The sequence below is a fragment of the Gracilinanus agilis genome, chromosome 6 (assembly GCF_016433145.1).
Source record: "Gracilinanus agilis isolate LMUSP501 chromosome 6, AgileGrace, whole genome shotgun sequence".
Classification (NCBI taxonomy): Eukaryota; Metazoa; Chordata; class Mammalia; order Didelphimorphia; family Didelphidae; genus Gracilinanus; species Gracilinanus agilis.
Window position 1 is genome coordinate 172627916 of NC_058135.1, and position 18358 is coordinate 172646273.

The 18358-nt window shown below is 35.6% G+C and overlaps 1 protein-coding gene across 1 annotated transcript in view; it reads right to left on the minus strand.

The window, feature by feature from the left end:
- Positions 1-1217: 1217 nt before the first annotated feature.
- Positions 1218-18358, minus strand: part of GRXCR1 (glutaredoxin and cysteine rich domain containing 1) — a 45972-nt gene continuing 28831 nt past the window's right edge. Inside the window, exons 3-4 of the mRNA XM_044681739.1 lie at positions 6754-6819; positions 1218-1397 (exon numbers count right to left, since the gene is read on the minus strand). Of these exons, the coding sequence (XP_044537674.1) occupies positions 1218-1397; positions 6754-6819 (246 nt within the window). The remainder of the gene's footprint in view (positions 1398-6753; positions 6820-18358) is intronic.

The following is an 18358-nucleotide window of genomic DNA, read 5'->3' on the forward strand; positions in this document are numbered from 1 at the left end:
ATCTAATCCATATTGCCAATGGTGCTGGCCCAAGTCACCTCAAGACAAGGGGCAGCTAGGTGGCTTAGAGAATTGAGAGGTTCTGGGTAAAGAGCTGGCCTTAGATACTTCCTAGCAGTGTGACACTTGACAAATCACTTGACCCCCTGATAGCTCTTTTGCCTTAGAACTAAGGCATTGTATTGCTTTTAAGCCTGAAGATAAGGGGTGTTTTGTTTTTTTTTAAACAAACTGAAAGGCTCTCAGTGCCAGAATTCCTATCCCTGATTAGACACTGACTCTTTGAGAGATATTTTGGTGAGCTAAAAATCAAAGGAAAGAACTAAGCTCTCAGGTTTTGGCTTGCCTCCTGACATAGGAATCTCCCTCTATTTGGAAAAGTTGGAATGGGGTGAAAGGACTATGCTGGGTTCATTCATTTATTTGTTTCATTCCTTTCTAGTTAGTATTATTAATGAACTTCGTGTGATTATGCTTTTATGTGAACAACCTCCTCTCAAGTAGCTGGGATAGAATGAAGAGATGTTTCCCCAAATAAGTGGTATTCACTCAAGTGCATAAATTCACATTAAAATCCTTGGGCTTCAGAGCCAAATATTGCCACACACACAGCAGGGAAAAAGAAATAAAGAGGAGGAGGTCTCTGGGAGCCAAAAAGAGCTTGGGTGTTCCCCCAGGGAGTGTGCCTTCTGATCTTGGGTATTATGCATAAGCTTTAAAATGAGTGTTTGTCAGGGGGCAGCTGGGTAGCTCAGTGGATTGAGAGCCAGGCCTAGAGATAGGAGGTCCTAGGTTCAAATTTGACCTCAGACACTTCCCAGCTGTGTGACCCTGGGCAAGTCACTTGACCCCCCCATTGCCTACCCTTACCACTCTTCTGCCTCGGAACCAATACACAGTATTGACTCCAAGACGGAAGGTAAGGGTTTAAAAAAAATGAGTGTTTGTCAAATAACACTCACTTTGTGAATAGTTTTAGGCACTGATCATCATTACCTTCTCAGTGATGAAATAGAAAACTCAGCCTCAGGCATTCTGTGAACAGTATAGACTCTTTTTATGCTTAGGAAAACACTGACTTCAGTAATTTCAGCAAATATTCAAGGATTATTACAAATAAAGTTTATTAATTATCCCATAAACATAACGATTAAAAAAGAATATAACAAACTCTTGAGTGGTGTTAATAAAATGAGGCTCTGTATTGGAAGACACTTTTAACTTATGCAACTTCTACAGCGCTGCAGTCCATTTTCATTACAAGCTGTGCATTTCAGGGCTTTGAAAGAGTCTGTAAAGCAGTTCCGAAACACTGACATCTTGCTTCCATGGCACACTGAACAGGGAAGGAAGCCAAAGCCCCCACAGGAAGGACATTCGTGTGGATGCTGAACTCTCTGGAAGCACATGGAAAAAAAAAAGAAAAAAAGAAAAAGGTGGGAAAAGCGTTAAAATATACGGTGCCCCCAGGCTTTTAATTCCCTACACCAATAGTAGTTGGAAGTCAATGATATCATAAAGCACACTTTTTGACAAACTCACCACAATATACCAGGAATTTGAGAAGTAGGTTAAAACCCTGCTAAGCATCATATTGCTTTTCCTTCTTTCCTGTCCAACTCACTTTCTTACAAACAAAATCACTCAGAATAAGAGAAGAAGAGGGGACAGCTGTGTGGCTCAGTGGATTGAGAGCCAGGTTCACAGATGGGAGGTCCTGGTTTAAATCTGGCCTCAGACACTCCCTAGCTGTGTGACCCTGGGCAAGTCACTTGACCCCTACTGTCTAGCCCTTACTAATAATCTACCTTAAAACCAATTCACAGTACTGATTCTAGGAAGTAAGGTGAGAGTTCAAAAAAACAAAAAGAGTTCCAATTATTGGCCAATAATTATACCTCTAGGAGAGGGATCAGGCTGGTCAAAATGTGGATAAGGTGGAAAATGTTACATCATTTCTGTGAACATCAATTTCTTCATATAAAAAAACAGGGATAATAATATTGTTGCAAAATTAATCATAGAGTTTATGTGTGGGGAAGTGTTTTACAATCGCTAAATATTAAATTAAGTTAGATTGGCTCTACTTGAAAAAAACCAATATATAAAAATCTAGATTAAAAGGATTTATCGTGTGGAGAGAACCAATTGCATTAAAAGAGGACTATTCATTTTAATAAAAGGTTAATGAGATCATCCTTTAATTATTAAGTTTGCCCAAATTAGCCTTTGATAGAAAAGTGGGGAAGCAATGAGCAGAAGTAGAGGATTAACTTTAAAAGTTCCGTGTTAGAAGGCACTCTCTATTGAAGAATCCTAAGTGTACTCATATGACATCTCATCCATTGGAGCAAGTGCTTTATAACTTTCTAAACATTTTATACATATTTCATCCTTAGATATTTGTCATACTCAATAGGAGGCATTCTTATTTTATATAGGTGGTAATGAAAGGACAGAAAGGTCAAGAAACTTGCCTAAGGTCGGACAGATAGTTAATTCTATTCAACATTGTCACATGGATACTTTGCTTCAAAATCAAAGGATACATACCTAAAGTGATCAAATTAATTCTTTGGGGAAATCATTTGATTTTTGAAATATTAAACCTATTCAAGGTGTCCCAAAAATCTTAGTGTAGTTTTAGGCTGTTAAATTTTATTTTAGGCTATATTTTTTAGGATATAAAGATATAGATATAGATTTTTACTCATTAAAATATTTCTATTTACACATTCTGCCTTTCCTTTTGGGGAAGATTTTCAGTCTATAAATATCACAGTAGGACTTAGACCATGAAAAAAAACATTTTATTTTATTTAACAAATCAAAAAGTATCCCATACAAAGTGCTTGCACTAATATTTTGAGTTCATCTATACAAAAGTTTTTAGGAATGCATTTGTTAAGTAATGAAAAGCCCACCTGCATCTACAAATTACAAACAGTATGAGAATGGCAAGACACACTTATTAAACATTTGAATGTCTGATTTTTTTATATTCTCAAAATTACTCGGACCTAGGAATGATGCAGTCTGGTTTATTGATTTTTTATTGAGTTACTGTCCTATCTAAGTCACTGTATTTAAGGTGCTATATACACCCTAGAGATCTTCATATTCTCTATCTTTATTTTTACTTTTTTTTACCCAATGTGTATAGATGAAATTTTTCATTTGCTTTAGTTACCCTTAAAACATCTGTGCAGAGTAGGAGCAGTTTTACAGTTGAGGAAACTGAGGCAGAAATGTTAAGGAACTTACCTAGGGTCACACATATAATCAGTGTCTGAGGCTGGATTTGAATTCAGGTCTTCCTGATTCCAGACCCAATGCTCTAACCACTGTGCCTCTTGGCTTCCTGCCTATATGAAGTAGTAAAACAGAGGCTCTCATCTGCTACAGGTGCAAATAATATTAAGATTAGAGTTTTCTGGTATTTCTAACAAAAAAAATAAACTCTTTAGTTTGGATTCAGTAGCAAACTTCTTTGAACCAGAGCACAGTATGACAACAAGAACCCAATCTGGGATCATGGCAAACACTGACAAAGTGAACCACTAAGAGTGACTGTGGCTGGTACAATGCTCCGGTGAAATGAATGTGCAAGGAAGTCATATAAAACAAATTCCGTCCAAGCCTAGAGATGGGAGAGCCTGTGTTCAAATCTGGCTTCAGACACTTCCTAGCTTGTGTGACCCTGGGCAAGTCACTTAATCCCCACTGCCTAAGCCCTTATCACTCTTCTGTCTTAGAACCAATACATAGCATTGATTCTAAGACAAAAGCTAATGGTTTTTATTTTAAAACAAAAACTACTACTACTATGACAACATTTACCACTTACCATTGTGTAACTTTGCAGTGATTTTCTTGGCTTTTAACTACTGCTTCAGATTCCCTTACTATTCCCCCTCTTCCCCTATTTGATTTGTAATTCCTAATGAGCTTTGTCTTTGTCTGGAGTGGTTTCTGGGTTACCCTTCTTTTAAGTCAGGGCTGACACTTTGCTCCTCTGCCCTTAAGAAGGATGTGCGATCTAGCCCTTGTTCACCAGAACATGGTAGCCCTATGCTCCTCTGAAAGGGATTGGGGGATAGGGATTTTACCTTTCCATTTAATCTTTTCAAAGTAGAAATAGTATCAGCTGCTGGTGAGATTCATAGCCTATTCCCAGATGTGTTCACTTTAGACAATATATTTATGGAATAAATTCCTAGGGTCCCCCTAAGAACCTCTCTTAGACACTTCATAGTCTACCTTTTAGTTTAGGTTCCCAATAACAGAGCTGTAATGAACACATTGGGTGCCAAGGGCAAGGATCACAAAATGACCAGCTGTATAAAAGATATCCTCAAATAACCTTTTAAGATTAAACTGAGTTGAGAAGAGGAAGGAAAAGGAGAATGAGGACCTCTAGATCTCAGCCTTAAAAATACAAGACTTTTGTAGTGGGAGAGAGAGGAACCCTGGGATACCATGCAACTGACAAACAACTGCTGTTCACTGAAGGATTGGGATGGGTAAAAGAGGAACTCATCTGGAATGGGATCACTACAGAGGAAAAAGCATGCTGCTTGGTAATTCTTTTTAACTAATTATTTTCTCATGCATGCATGACCCAACTTCTACCTCCTGAAACAGTACAAATGCCTTAAGCAACCTCTAAAATTTGACATTCTCGACAGAACCCCAGACACTCATCTTTCCACTAGAATCCCTCTGAGAGACTTTATAATCATAAATTAATATCTGATTTTAAAATACATTTTCATCTTTAAGGAGAGTCACTATACATACACACATTGTCAATGCTTCATTGATGTGGAGACATTATAAACATCTGGTATTTCCATGCAACAAGACATGAATTAAACTCTATGCAATCATTTGGAATAATGATATTCTTCAAAAGCACTTCGCACTTGGCAATCCTATTTGATAGATGGTTGGGAACATAGGTAATTAAGTATTTTGGCTAATTAAGTATAATCATAACAAGCCTCATATAGTAGAAAGTGTGTTGTATTCATAGTTAGAAGACTGATTTTTAACATGGTCATTGATGTAAAGTAGCAGGGCCTTCATTGTTCATTGATCCCATCATTTTAGAGATGAGAAAGTTAAGGTAGATAAAAAGTGGCTTGCCCAAGATCAAGCAGGTAGTAAGTGGTTGAGAAGGGATTTGAATTCATGCCCTGTGACTTCAGATCCCCAAGCTCTTGAACTTACTATATTCTTTGAATCCTGCATCTTCCCATTGGCTACCATGATCAGTGTAGCAAACCATTTAGCTCCTGGGACTTCCTTAACCTCATTTATAAGATTTGAGATTGGACAAGATGAATGCTAAGGCTATCTCCAGCTCTAAACCCTATCCTCCTGTGAATATTAATTAAGTAGTTACTGTTTATAGAGCACTATGTTATGTTGATTCTGGAGAAAATAAGAAGTCTAGTGAAGTCACACTTCTATTGTAAAATATTCCTGTATTTTTCAGAAATTCCAAATAATTCAATGTAGATATAGAGTATAAGAGGGAGTGAGAGCCACTGACAATACTAAGCCATATAAGGATCTAGGCCATCCTAGAAAATGATTATCTATCCAATGGTGATTAAATACATACTGAAAATCTCTAGGAATTGATTTTGTAGAGCCACCAGCCACATCTAGACAGGATTTATTCACAGAAATATCCTTATTTTTGTGATGAATTCTCAGTATCGAGCCATTTTATATGCCTCTCTCTGACCTTATCTTCTCAATCCAAGAGTTGTGTTGAACTCTGCTGAACAAAATACTTCTGTCGTATGAAAAAAAGATCAGATATTCTACAGGCAGACTCTGAAGTGACCTGCTTTTAAAAGTTCAAGGAAATAAAGCCTATGAATCAGGGATGAACTACAAGGGGTGTTATATGGAAATAATCACCTGGTTCTCCCAGAGATGAAATGGAAGGTTAGACTTTCATTAACCAAGAAGAAGAAGCTCTTCTCATGTTTACAGAAAGAGAGAAAAGATCAACCACCCCAGCCTCTTAAGGGAACTGGTTGGTTTTCTGCATACCAGCTGTGCTTCTCCTCTGAACCCAGAAACCATCTTCTTGAAAGCTGAGAGTAAATCAGTAGGACTAGGGAGACATGGTGCCCCTTCCATAAAGGTATCCTACATCACCTTTATATGTTTCTCAGAGGCACAAGCAGAGGTCAGGGCTTTCACAAGGCAGTGTGTTCTAGGGGAAACAATATTGTTCTGCAAACTATTCAACACACATTTAGTAAACATATTCTGTATACAAGATATTGTTCTTAGTCCTGAGGAAACAAAGACCAAACTGAAATTATCTCTACCTTCAAGTAGATGTGATATATGCATGCAGGTATGTGGTATGTGTGTGTGTGTATAAATAATGTGTATGTTATTTGTATTTATATATAATAACTATACACACAGCATATTGTGTATATGTATGTACATGTTTACACATATGTAATTCCTCCCCCCACGTCTTACTATGAATTAAATTCAATTAAACAAATATTTTTGAAGTGCCTATTATGTGCAAGACAGTAGATTAAGAGTTGGGGATATAAATAAAAAAGAAAAAGCAATAACAATAATAAGAGTTAGTAGCTTCCCCAAAGAAGCTTACATTCATAATGTGGTAGACAACATAATCTGAGAAGGGAGTCAATTAAAATACCTTTACTCTGTGCTTTGAAATAAATAATTTATTAAAATTACAATTACCTCAATTTTAGTTAAGAGATCTTGCAGTTCGCCTGACTCATTCATTGACAAAATTTTCTCAGCACCCTATAAACACGAGGAAAAAAGAAAAAAAGAAAACCAACATAGTTAGTATTTAAGAAAATTAAATGTTAACCTTGTTATACAGGAATCTTTTCTGAAAGGAAGGAAGACGTGTGTGCGCACACAACACACTGATAACTCAGTATACCAGGAAGAGGCGGGGGGAAGAACTGAAATTACTTCGTAATTAAGCCATGGTGGTTTGTCAATTAAAGTCATCCATTAATAAGATACAGAATGAAGAACAGTTCTGCTTCCTTTCATGACTCTATGTTTGCTAAGTGACCATGACTTAAAAGTCACTCTAAGGCTGAGAAATTTAAAAAATTATAACAAGTATAGTGTCAGTCTTCATGGAGCTTACAATTAAATACAAAACCCCTTTTACAGTTAAAGTCCCCACAATCTGTCTAGAGGCTACAATTGCAGACTGATTAAACAGGAGTTCCCACCATCTATTCTATTTTCCAGCCAAATTGACCTATTTGTTCCCCATGCAAAGATGAGGCTGAAACAGCTCCATTTAGTTCTGATGCCTTGACTAGCTACAAATACTTGTTAAATATTAAATCATATAATCAGATCTAAGTGTAAACAGAGCTTATATACTTCCTTATATGTAAATATATACCTATACGTATGTGTGTATCTGTTCTGTGTATGAAAGAAACTGGCTCCTTCTCCAAGCACTTTGTATCCAGGGGAGATGCTATCTCCAAGGCAGGAAAGAAAAGATTCTGAACATCTGAATTCCATGGGTTAGAGCGAACATGGAGAAATGGGAAGAATTAGCTACAGCTGTTAAGGGCAATATTGAGGAAGGTTCTATGGGCATCTCTTACAGGAGGATTCAGGCTGAAGGAAATCCCAAGCAAAAATCAGGTTCTTTCCTCAACTTGCTCTTTTTTTATGCCTGCCCAACCATAGAAGCTGTAACAATGTTATTTTGTTAGCCAAATGTTATAGTAAACTAAGTTTGCCTCAGTCACAAAGAAGCCAGTGTTTAGAAATTTGAAACATAAGGTTAGACAGAGAACATACATTCTGCCTAGGTACTAGGATTTTTTCAGAACTAAGAGTCAGAGCAATTGAGACTCAACTTCATCTAAGACAAAATTCCTAAAGTTGAAGAGAAGAAAACCAAAGGGTCTTTAGGGACCAAAAACTGTCTCCTAAGTTTAAAATGAGCTACACATTGTAATAAGGTGCTGTACCTGAACACATTACCTTCAATAGTCCATCTCTGCCCCTTTATATATGAGCCCAACATGCATTCCCTCTTTACCTCTGCCTCTAAGAATTTATAGCTTAAAGAAAGCTCAACTTAAATAAAGCTCAGCTCAAAAGGCACCTTATAAATAAGGCCTTTTCCTTTCACCATCCTTGTTACTGCTCTTACTTGCAAAATAACTTTACACCTATTTTGTAAATATTTATGTGTATATTTTATTTCCCATGAAGAATATCAGCCCTGTGAAGGCAAGGCATGAATAGCACAGTATTCCTTAAAATATTTATTAATTAATAGATTCATTGGTACATAACAGTCACTTAATAAATGCTGAGCGATTTCAGAACACCCTTAGTTAGAGGAGAAAGAAAGAAGGCTTTGTGAAGTTGGTGGATTTTAAGCTGAGCTGTAAAGGATGTGTAATCTATCAGAAGGCATTTGCTAGAGTGATTTGTAGCCATCTGGTGTCTTGGTTTCTTTTCACTTCAGTATATCCTAAATGCTTCATGCATCCTTAATCACCTGAGAGAAATGTTGAGTTAATATGTCAGAAATGCAATGAATGAATATGCAGTGATATAGAAAATGCGTATAAGAAGAAGCAACCCATTAAAAATTGTTGATGGTTTAGCTGGAATTTGGTCCTAACATACCTAATGTGTAATAAAGTAAGTTTGAAGGTAATGAAAATACTGTGACACATTAGAGGGAAAAACTCACTAATGACCAATAATATTTTAGTTCTGCTACATTCTGTTTCTTTTAAGAGTTAGCAAAAATTGAAATGGGAAAACCTCTGGGGATCAGGGCAGCCCGCACTAAGGCAGTAATGAAAGAATGTGCCTCATTTCTCTCCTGTGGAAGGAAAGATGCTGAAATGACTACAAATAAAATGAATGCGCCAAAGTACTCATAAAGCTTTTCTGTTCTTTTCCACAGCTTCACACTGAACCTGAGCTGGATTTATTCATTCAATCAATATTCATTAAATATTTTCTATACAGCTTGACTCTTGGTGTTGCATGACATAGGAAGGATATACAAAAACAAATAAAATATGTCCCCTGCCCTCAAGGTGCTTATAAGCTAAGCTGGGAAAATAAGATGTTCACAGATAAGTAGATTTAATGTCAAGTAGTATTTTAAGTACATTAATGAAGGTACAAAATGCTATTTGAGATCTTAAGAAAATTATCTCCTTGAAGATTTCCCCGACCATCACTTCCCATCAGAAAGGAGGACACAGTTTTGTTTCATACCTTTCTGATGCACTAGTGTATTTTTCTGGTGATTTTTTAAATTCTCTCTACTCATATAAGTTCAAATGTAATCTAATTCAACATGAGTTCAATGAGAGAAAAGCTCTTTTCTGTATTAAGATTTTCCTAATTCTTCTTACTCACTAGACATATAAGTTATATGCTAGTTTATCAAAAGTTTATATTTCTACTAATGATATAGCATGATGCCCTGCACAAAACAGGAACTTAATAAATGTCAATTTTAATCTAAAATTCTACTGAAAAAAAGGAAATCAGTTAGGGGGAGATAGGAAAGGCTTCATGACAGATGTGGCATTTAAGCTAGTTCTTTAAGAATGAGTGAGTTAATAGGTACACATGGAGGAATGAATTCCCAGGATTAGAGAAGAATCACAGAATCAAAAGTTGGAATGGAAATCAGCAGCTATCTAGTCCAATCTATATATGAAAGGAATCCCTAGGTTAATATACCCAAAATACAGTCATCCAGTCTCTACTGAAAAACCTCCAAGAACTCACAATCTCTTGAGGCAGCCCATTACACTTTGGAACACTGGTTTTTAAAAATATCTCCTCATATAAGCCTAAATTTACTTCTTTGCAACTCATTTTCATGAAGCCTAAGTCATCCTGTCTACAACTTCTACACAGTGTTCCTTGTTCTGCCTTCTTAGACCATATAGATCAATTCCAATACATCTTTAATATGATAGCATATCTAATCTAATCCAACAATAATTTTTTGTGTGTCTATGATGTGTGAAATACTGGTAATAAAAGCACAAAATGAAAAATATCCCCTTCATTTAAAGAGTTTACATATCACTGGTTGTGGTGAGAGGTAAGGAGATGTCAAAAAGATAATTTTATGTATAATTTGAAGAGGAAGTAGAGGGCACTAAAAATCAAAGGAATCAGAAAGACTTACAGTAGGGGATAGAATATGAACTAAATCTCAATGGAAATGAGGAATTTGATAAGGAACTGCAAAATTTATTCCCTGAATGGAAAACAGTATATAGAAATATACAGTGATTAGAAATGGGGAGCTGAATTAAGGGAAATGCAAGTAGGCCAGTTTAACTAAAAGATAGAGTATAAAACTCAAAGACAAAGACAATTATAATGGTCTGTTAGAGTTTTCCTTCTCTATATTAAATGCCACTGGCTCTTTCAAAAGATGCTAGTATGTCAGGGACTCCAGCATCCTCACTCTCCTATGCACTCTGTATTGGATATACTGCAGCTTGCCAATTTCCTATTTAAATGTGGTATCCAGCACTGAACTCAAATATCAATAAATGACATGACCAGAGCAATCTACAATGGGATTTTCACTTTACCTTTCTTCTAGATGCTATACTTCTCTTAATGATACCTATAATTTCATTACAACATAATCCTTTTTCAGGGTGGGGGGAAAGAAGATAACATTTCACTGCTAGAAGTTTTTCATATGAATTGTATTCCAGTAAAATCTCTCCCATTTTATATTTATTTAGTTAATTTTTGAGCTCAAGCATAGAACTTTACAGTTGGATCTATCAAATTTTATATCAGTCGCAATCTTTGGTTGATGCTGACATTGTCATTGAACCTGTCAGACAGACTTCCAAGATTAATCAACAAAGTTGACAAAAACTTTTTGTGTTTTTATTAAAATTATTAAGAAAAATGTATGACAGGGCCAAGACAGATTTGTTTTTTAAATGGTTAAGCTTATAAAGGGAATGATATTTTTAAAGTCAATATCTTGGTCTTTTTTTTTCCATTTCCCATCATGTAACATTACTGACCTGTTGAATTGGTCAGGTTTAATTGCTTACAATTGTATGCAATATTTTCACCCCCTTATTACTTTCCTCTAATTTGATCTTGATTTTCACTTTTAATTCATTAATAATCCAATAGAGTAAAAACTACTGCTTTTAATATGATGCCTCATGTCAGTAAGACATCATTCATTTCCTACATATTCATATAAGTAGCTAATTTTGTGATGTCTCAATGCTTGCCTATTATCATTCGAATCTCTTCTTTTAAAAGCATATACTGTTATTAAGTTGTAGAGATTTGTCAGTTTCTTAGTAGAATTTCTTTGCCTCTTTATTCTCTGAAGCAGATGTTTAAGCATAAATTGCAATTAACGTCTTTGTGCCCTTTTTGCTGATGTTCATTTTGAAAACTACAAGATAAGATGAGCAAATGTCTTGTGAAATTATCATTTTAATTGCCTTTGAGCATAGAATGAAACCAACTCAACCAATTCCTATGTTAGATTCTCCAAAGAGAACCTCTGAGCCATCCTGCCCTTTAGCTGCTTTCTTGAATTTTCTGATTTGGTTTATGATGAGGGATGTTAATACTGAGTGGGTTCGATTTTCCAATTAATATGAAAATTTATTGATTGTCAGGCAAAGATTTTATATTCAGAGTTCCCATAGTCATGTTAATGATTATAGATGGTCTACAAAAAAAAATGTTTCCAAGAACCCTCTTGCTTTCTTTTCTCATTCTTTACCATTGCCATTGTGAAAGTTGAAGGAGTTAAAAACACTTTAAAACTTAGATTTATTTCCGTTGTTGCCATGGTTAAATAATTCATCTTCTTGTGGCCAACATAATGATGATGTAGTATAGTTAGTGAGGCTGGTCCTTGGATAGCGGATGCAGTTGGAGATGTTTTTAGCTTGATAGAAACTTCCAGAATTTAAATTGGCTCCATTGAAATATCCTTTGAGACCTTATTTCAGGAATATATAATACATAAGTATAAAAAGAAGTAGAATTTACTTATCATTATTTTCCACTCAATATCATTTTAGTCCTTAGTTAATTCCCAGATACACATACACATATGAGGGGAAATGCATAAGCATGTCACAAGGACATGGGGGGGTCTCCATTTTTTGAATTTCATTCTGCCACTCATTAATGCCATCAAATGGAAACGTTACCCTTTCATTTCATTATTCCCATGCTATTCAAAATAGATGAAAGCAACATAACATCATGCTCAAGATTTCTCTTTATGATTTGTGCTGTGATTTCATCCCTATTTCTGTTGAGGACACCATTATCTTTCCAGTCTCCCAGGTTTGTGTATGTTATATACATATATACATACATACATACATAGAACATATATACACATATACATATAACAATTATATATTGTTATATATACATATAGCAATTGCTATATATTTTATTAGGATAAGGTTATTCATTTTTCACTTATTTATGACATATTTTATGAATTAATATTTCCTAGTCAAAATGTTAGTTGAGCCAGGTGTCATTGATGAAATAATTAGGCTGCATTATAGAGTCATAATCAAAGCACTCTAATTAAGGATGCCAGCTTCCCAAAATTAACCAAGATTTTTAGGAATATCAACTTTGAACACTTTAGGAGTCTGTAATAAAAAGCTGATGAAATTTTTCAAAGCAAAAAATACAAAAGAAGTCACAGCCAAATGTGATGATTTGAGATTACTAAGAGAAAGGAATTATATTATACATTTAGGATGTCTCAATTAGTAATCAGAAAAATCTGCATTTTTTAAAATATACTATTCAAGGGCTATTTATTTCACATAGTAGACTAATATTGTTAGATAAACTATAGAGTTCTTTAAAAAAATTTTTGGTACAAATTCCTGATTTCATCAGTGTAGAGAACACCCACTATGGAAATTTCCTCAACTTAAAAAGATCTACTATTCTCTATAACTTACAATTACCTGGTAATCTATTTTAGAAGTGAGTCTAACTGACTCCCAGGCCATCCCTCTATCCACTAAATCATACTATCTCCCCTTTGTGATTGATAAAATACTAACAGTTTATAGTAAAACAGTAAGTAAACTCTGATCTTTACAATGTTCCAAGTCAGATTGTTGTACAGAAACTATATTGATTACTTATAGTATGAAAGTTAATTATGTGAAAAGATATTTCAGATTAAACTATTCCAATTTTGGCATAATGCATTATAAATCCAGAAATATTCATACTATCACGGGCAACCAGGCACCAGAAGATTTAAGTCTCTGCAGCAGATCCATTCTCAAAAAGTTGCATGTAAATCAAGACCTTGTAAATCATATCATGTTCCCTATTTCATTTCTATTATAATTGCAGAGCTATGTTCTCATGAAAAATACTTCAAAACCAAGAACCAGGAAAAATCACACTTAAATGTGATAGCCTGGAAAAGCCAAAGAATTCTGTATTTGAAGTGAGTGGATCTGAGTTTAAATATTAGTCATGATTCTTATTAAAAGTGTGACCTTCGACAGGTCACTTAACCAATCAAGATCTCCACTTCCTCAAATAAAAATGAAGATTTTGGAAAAAATGACTTCTCATGTCTGGAATTGCATTAGATGACCTCTAAGGACTTCTTCAAGAACTAATGAGCTAATTCTATGAATATCCAGAATAAATAGCTTATCTTCCTTTGAGTTTATAGCCTCTTGTTTTCTATAAATTCAATAAAACTTGTCTTGAAGCCAGCTGGACCAGTGTTCCATCATTCAGCATTGCCCTCAGGCATGGACAAAACCATTCTGAATGATAGCCAAACACGCTTCCTTAACAGAGGTGAACTGAACCTCTCTGCAAAGTCACAGAATCAGAGTTGGGAGGGAAGAAATCTAGCCCACCAAATACATAGAATCTCCTCTACTATATTGCCAGTAAATAGTCATCAACTTCTTAAAGACTTCCGGTAATTGGGAACTCACTAACCTCCAAAGACAGCCCATATAATTTCCAAGTAGTCTGCCCCTGGAAAACTTCAACCCATTGTTTCTAGATCTACTTTCTGAGGCCAAAAAGAACAATTCTGATTCTTCCACTATATCAGTGGTGTCCAAAGCCGGGGCCTTGGCCCCAATGGTTCATAACATGGCTGGGGTGCACAAATAAGAACCTGGCTTCTCCGCCTCTCAGACTGAGTGGGTTTCTGGCAGAAGATGTTTTATTTGAGCAGAGCAAGCCCTAGAGACGCTACCTCTTCCTAGATCTTTCTATAAGGAAAAGATGGTTTTAGTAACAGTGGGGATACAAATAGGATGAGTTAGAGAAGGCGATAGAGGTGGAGAGGAAAGAAACAGACAGACACAGGCTAAGAGAGTCTTTAGAGTGGGACAGGCGCAATGGGAATGAACAGATGGGTGGTCATAAATGGGTTGGCAACAGTAGAGAGAGCTGATACTGAGGGGAATGGATGGGTGAGATTGCCACAGAGATAGACCTAAGCTGAGCCAAAAGATGAGGTCCTAGAAATAGCTTCCCAAACACAACTGGGACTTTCCAGGTTATAAAGGGGTGGCAGCAACTACTAGAGATTGAGATGATAGAGGGAAAGGCAGCATCAGCAAAAGAGATAGGGAGACTTCACATGGTTTACAATTGGTTCGTCTGCAGATTCTTCTCTTCCTCACTTCCCTGAAGTACTAGGAAAGTATTTAGTGGTGGTGACAGAAAAAGATTGAGTAAATGGAGAATAGAGAGGGGAGGGAGTCTAATGACAAAGGTTCTGGGCTCAGCAGACCATGGGAAATAGCAATCAACAGGCATTCATTAGGTGCCTATTATGTGCCAGGGAATATATCAGAAATATAACTGCAAAAATGAAACAGTCCCTGCCTTAGTGGAATTTACAATCTAGCAGAAGGAGACCACACACACACACACACACACACACACACACACACACACACACCCCTACACCTATTTATAAAATGAATATGAGTTTATTTTGGAGTAAGATACCAACAGTAGGGGCAATCAGAAAAGGGTTTAAGGTAGAAGGCTAGTGCTTGCAATAATGCTGAACATTTGAGAAAAACAGGTTTAAGAAGTATATGCACATTTTGTTTTTTCTAATGGGTTATGGGCAGATAGATAATAGGATAACTATCTTCAAGTATTTGATAGTTATCCTATTCCCTTAAATATTTTTTTATTCAGGGTAAATATTCTAAATTCTTCCAACCAATTCTTACATTACATGGTCTCTAATTCTCTCATTACCCTTTGCATATTCTCTGATTTGTCAATGTCCTTTCTAAAATAGGATGGCTAAAACTGTCATAGTATCACAAATATGGTCTGACCAAGAGAGAATGATTGTCTCAAAATGTCCTGCCCCTTGAAGTACACTAAGCTTCCATTAATGCATCTCAATATCCAAAACTGCTTCTTCCCCTTACACTATAGTTTGCTCTTACCTCTTACCTTCTTGTGAAATTGACATTTTTAACCCAAATGAAACTTTCAGATTTACCATTATTAAATATCACATTACTAGATTTAACTTGTGTGGTCTATCAAGACTTTTCCAAATCCTGGGTTTATTGTCCAACTTATTAGCTGTCCACCAATTTTAGATCAACTGAAGGCATTCATTAGGTGCTGGCTATGTACCAGGTAATATATTAGAAATATAAAGGGGAAAAATGAAACATGTTCAAATGTAAAAGGGAGTTTTTGGTTTTGAGATGCAGAAAGCTTAAGTGGCTCAAGTAGCCTCAAATACTTGTTATCTAAGATAAGATTTGAACACACATATACCTAATTCCAAGTTCAGCTATATTATCTAGTAGCCATGCCACTTCACTTGGAGTAACATATAAATGCAAGATATCACCACACATAGTACTAATATATTTATTTGGTTAATGTATGTTTATTCCTGATGTTTTGTTCTAAGAAGACACATGAGATTACAATTTAATATTGAGGTGACTCCTGATTGTCAATAGATGACAATGAAACAGGATATCCAGGGCAGGTAAGGGAGACATGAAGGTTTCATGAGTAGAAGGTGATTTTTTTTTCCAAGTTCTCCCTTTGAAACTCATTGGATATATCAGCCTGAGCAAACATTATCCCCAGACAATCCTTTAAGACAGTTGGCAATCTGGTTTGGAATAGCTAATTTCCTCATAAAGAAATCTTCACACTGGACATGAATGGATGAATTAATTAATTAATGAGAGAAGAGCAGTGAGAAGACATGAAAAATTACCCAAAGTCCTGGTCCACAGCTACTATTCTCTGCCACCTTCATTAATCTTTATGTCTCACTCAGAGTTGCACAATAGTAAGTGGTATGTTAACTGAAATGTAGAAGCAAATGACTTAAGGAACTCCAAAGCTAATTTTGTTTTGGAAGAACACAAAGAAAGATATTTATAAGAGACAGAATATAATACTTAAAATTTAGAAATTTATAATCAGAATTTGCTCTCAAGTTTTGGGTTTGATCTATTTCATTGGGATCAAAGGCAAGAAGAAGCAGGAAGATAGATAGATAGATAGATAGATAGATAGATAGATAGATAGATAGATAGATAGATAGATAGATAGATAGATATTAAATACATACATAATACACTGTTTGTTCAGTCTTTCTTAATCTCTCCTAAAGCCCTTCACCTTTAGTCCAGATGAGGCAAGAATGAGCCAGATGACAGAAACAATAAGAATTTAATTTAAAGTAAAAGAAGAGACTATGCTCACCCAATTGCTTAACTCTATTTATGGACAATGAGTCCTATAATGCAACCTTTTATTCATTCAGGGAAAGATAACTGCAGACTCCCTAGAGAGTAACTTCTAATGGAATAAATAGATACCATTTTAAGACAAGCTGTGTTCTATTGTGTTGGGGTCACAAATAGTGGGTGGAAGACATGAAAGAAAGAAAATTGTTCAGGGATTATTTTTAAATTAAAATCTTCCCTGTCAAAACTGAGGGTAGGAAAGGGAAAGAAGAGGACATAAGTTAATGCATTAAGTAGACAAAAGTTCAAAGACTTTTTTCTTAAAACATATTTGAAATCTTCTTTTTGAAAACCATCTGTACACTGTAATTAAGTAATTTTACTAAAGCCTATGATTTCACTTCCCCACCAAAAAAAATGTTTCCTTATTGCCGGTTTCTGGATGTACTGACAGCCTTGAACAATATGAGACAATTATCTTTAACACTGCACTGGATTAAATCAAATAGAAATAACTAAGCACTGAGGGGGTATTGAGAATAGTACCTTGAAATTACTGAGAGGCTGGCTTAGTCCACTGAGAGCACGTTCTGGGACAAACTGACAACAGATTGGAATTTCATCTCTTTTGCCTTCAACTTCCTACTGTTGGGTTATTAAGAGACAATGCAATGGTGGAAAAGAAAGGCTCCAGGGCACCAATATATAGCAAAGGTTTCTGAATACTAAGTGCTAAACATCAAGTGCCATATCTTCAACAAAAAGAGAAATTAACAGGTAGCATGATTTCAAAGGTGCCCCATCTTGTTTTACAAAACTGGAAATGGAAAACTCCTTTTGGTCAGGCATCAGTGTCCTAATAATAACTAATCTTTATAATAAATAGCATTTTTAGGTTTACAGAGCACTTTGAATACATTAATTTCTCTTTGATCTTCCTAGTAACCCCATGAAAGAGTTGCTATTGTTATTATGACCATTTTAGAAATGAAAAAACTGACACTCAGTTTATGACTTGCCAAGGGCCACTGCATTAACTGAGGCAGAATCCAAACTCAGATCTTTTATACTGTATTCAGGGCTCTATTCACTATATTAAGTTTCTTCCAACTGTTTCTGTAGTGGGAGTAAAGAAGGATATGTTGAACATATGATTGGTTTCTTAATAAGTTTAATCTTTGACTTGGAATGGACTCCATTTTGTTGGCTCCTTGTAATTCTCCTGAGCAGTAACTATCGATCACTTGAAATTGTGTGGGGATTCTGTGCTGGCTACATACCCCTGTAACAACTGCATTTGAGAATTAAGCCCTGCTTCATAAATGTTTCATTTAACCTGTGGTTTTGCCACCAAAAACAAGGATCAAGAGAACTGATTTATGTTTATTACCACCCCCTTTTACTTTTTCCTCTGAGGTACCAAGTTTCCAATGTGATGCTATCTTGACTAGTAAGTCCTCCAGGAACAAAATGTTATGATTAAAATAAATCACGTTTAAAAAAATAAATCATACATGTTGCAAAGCATA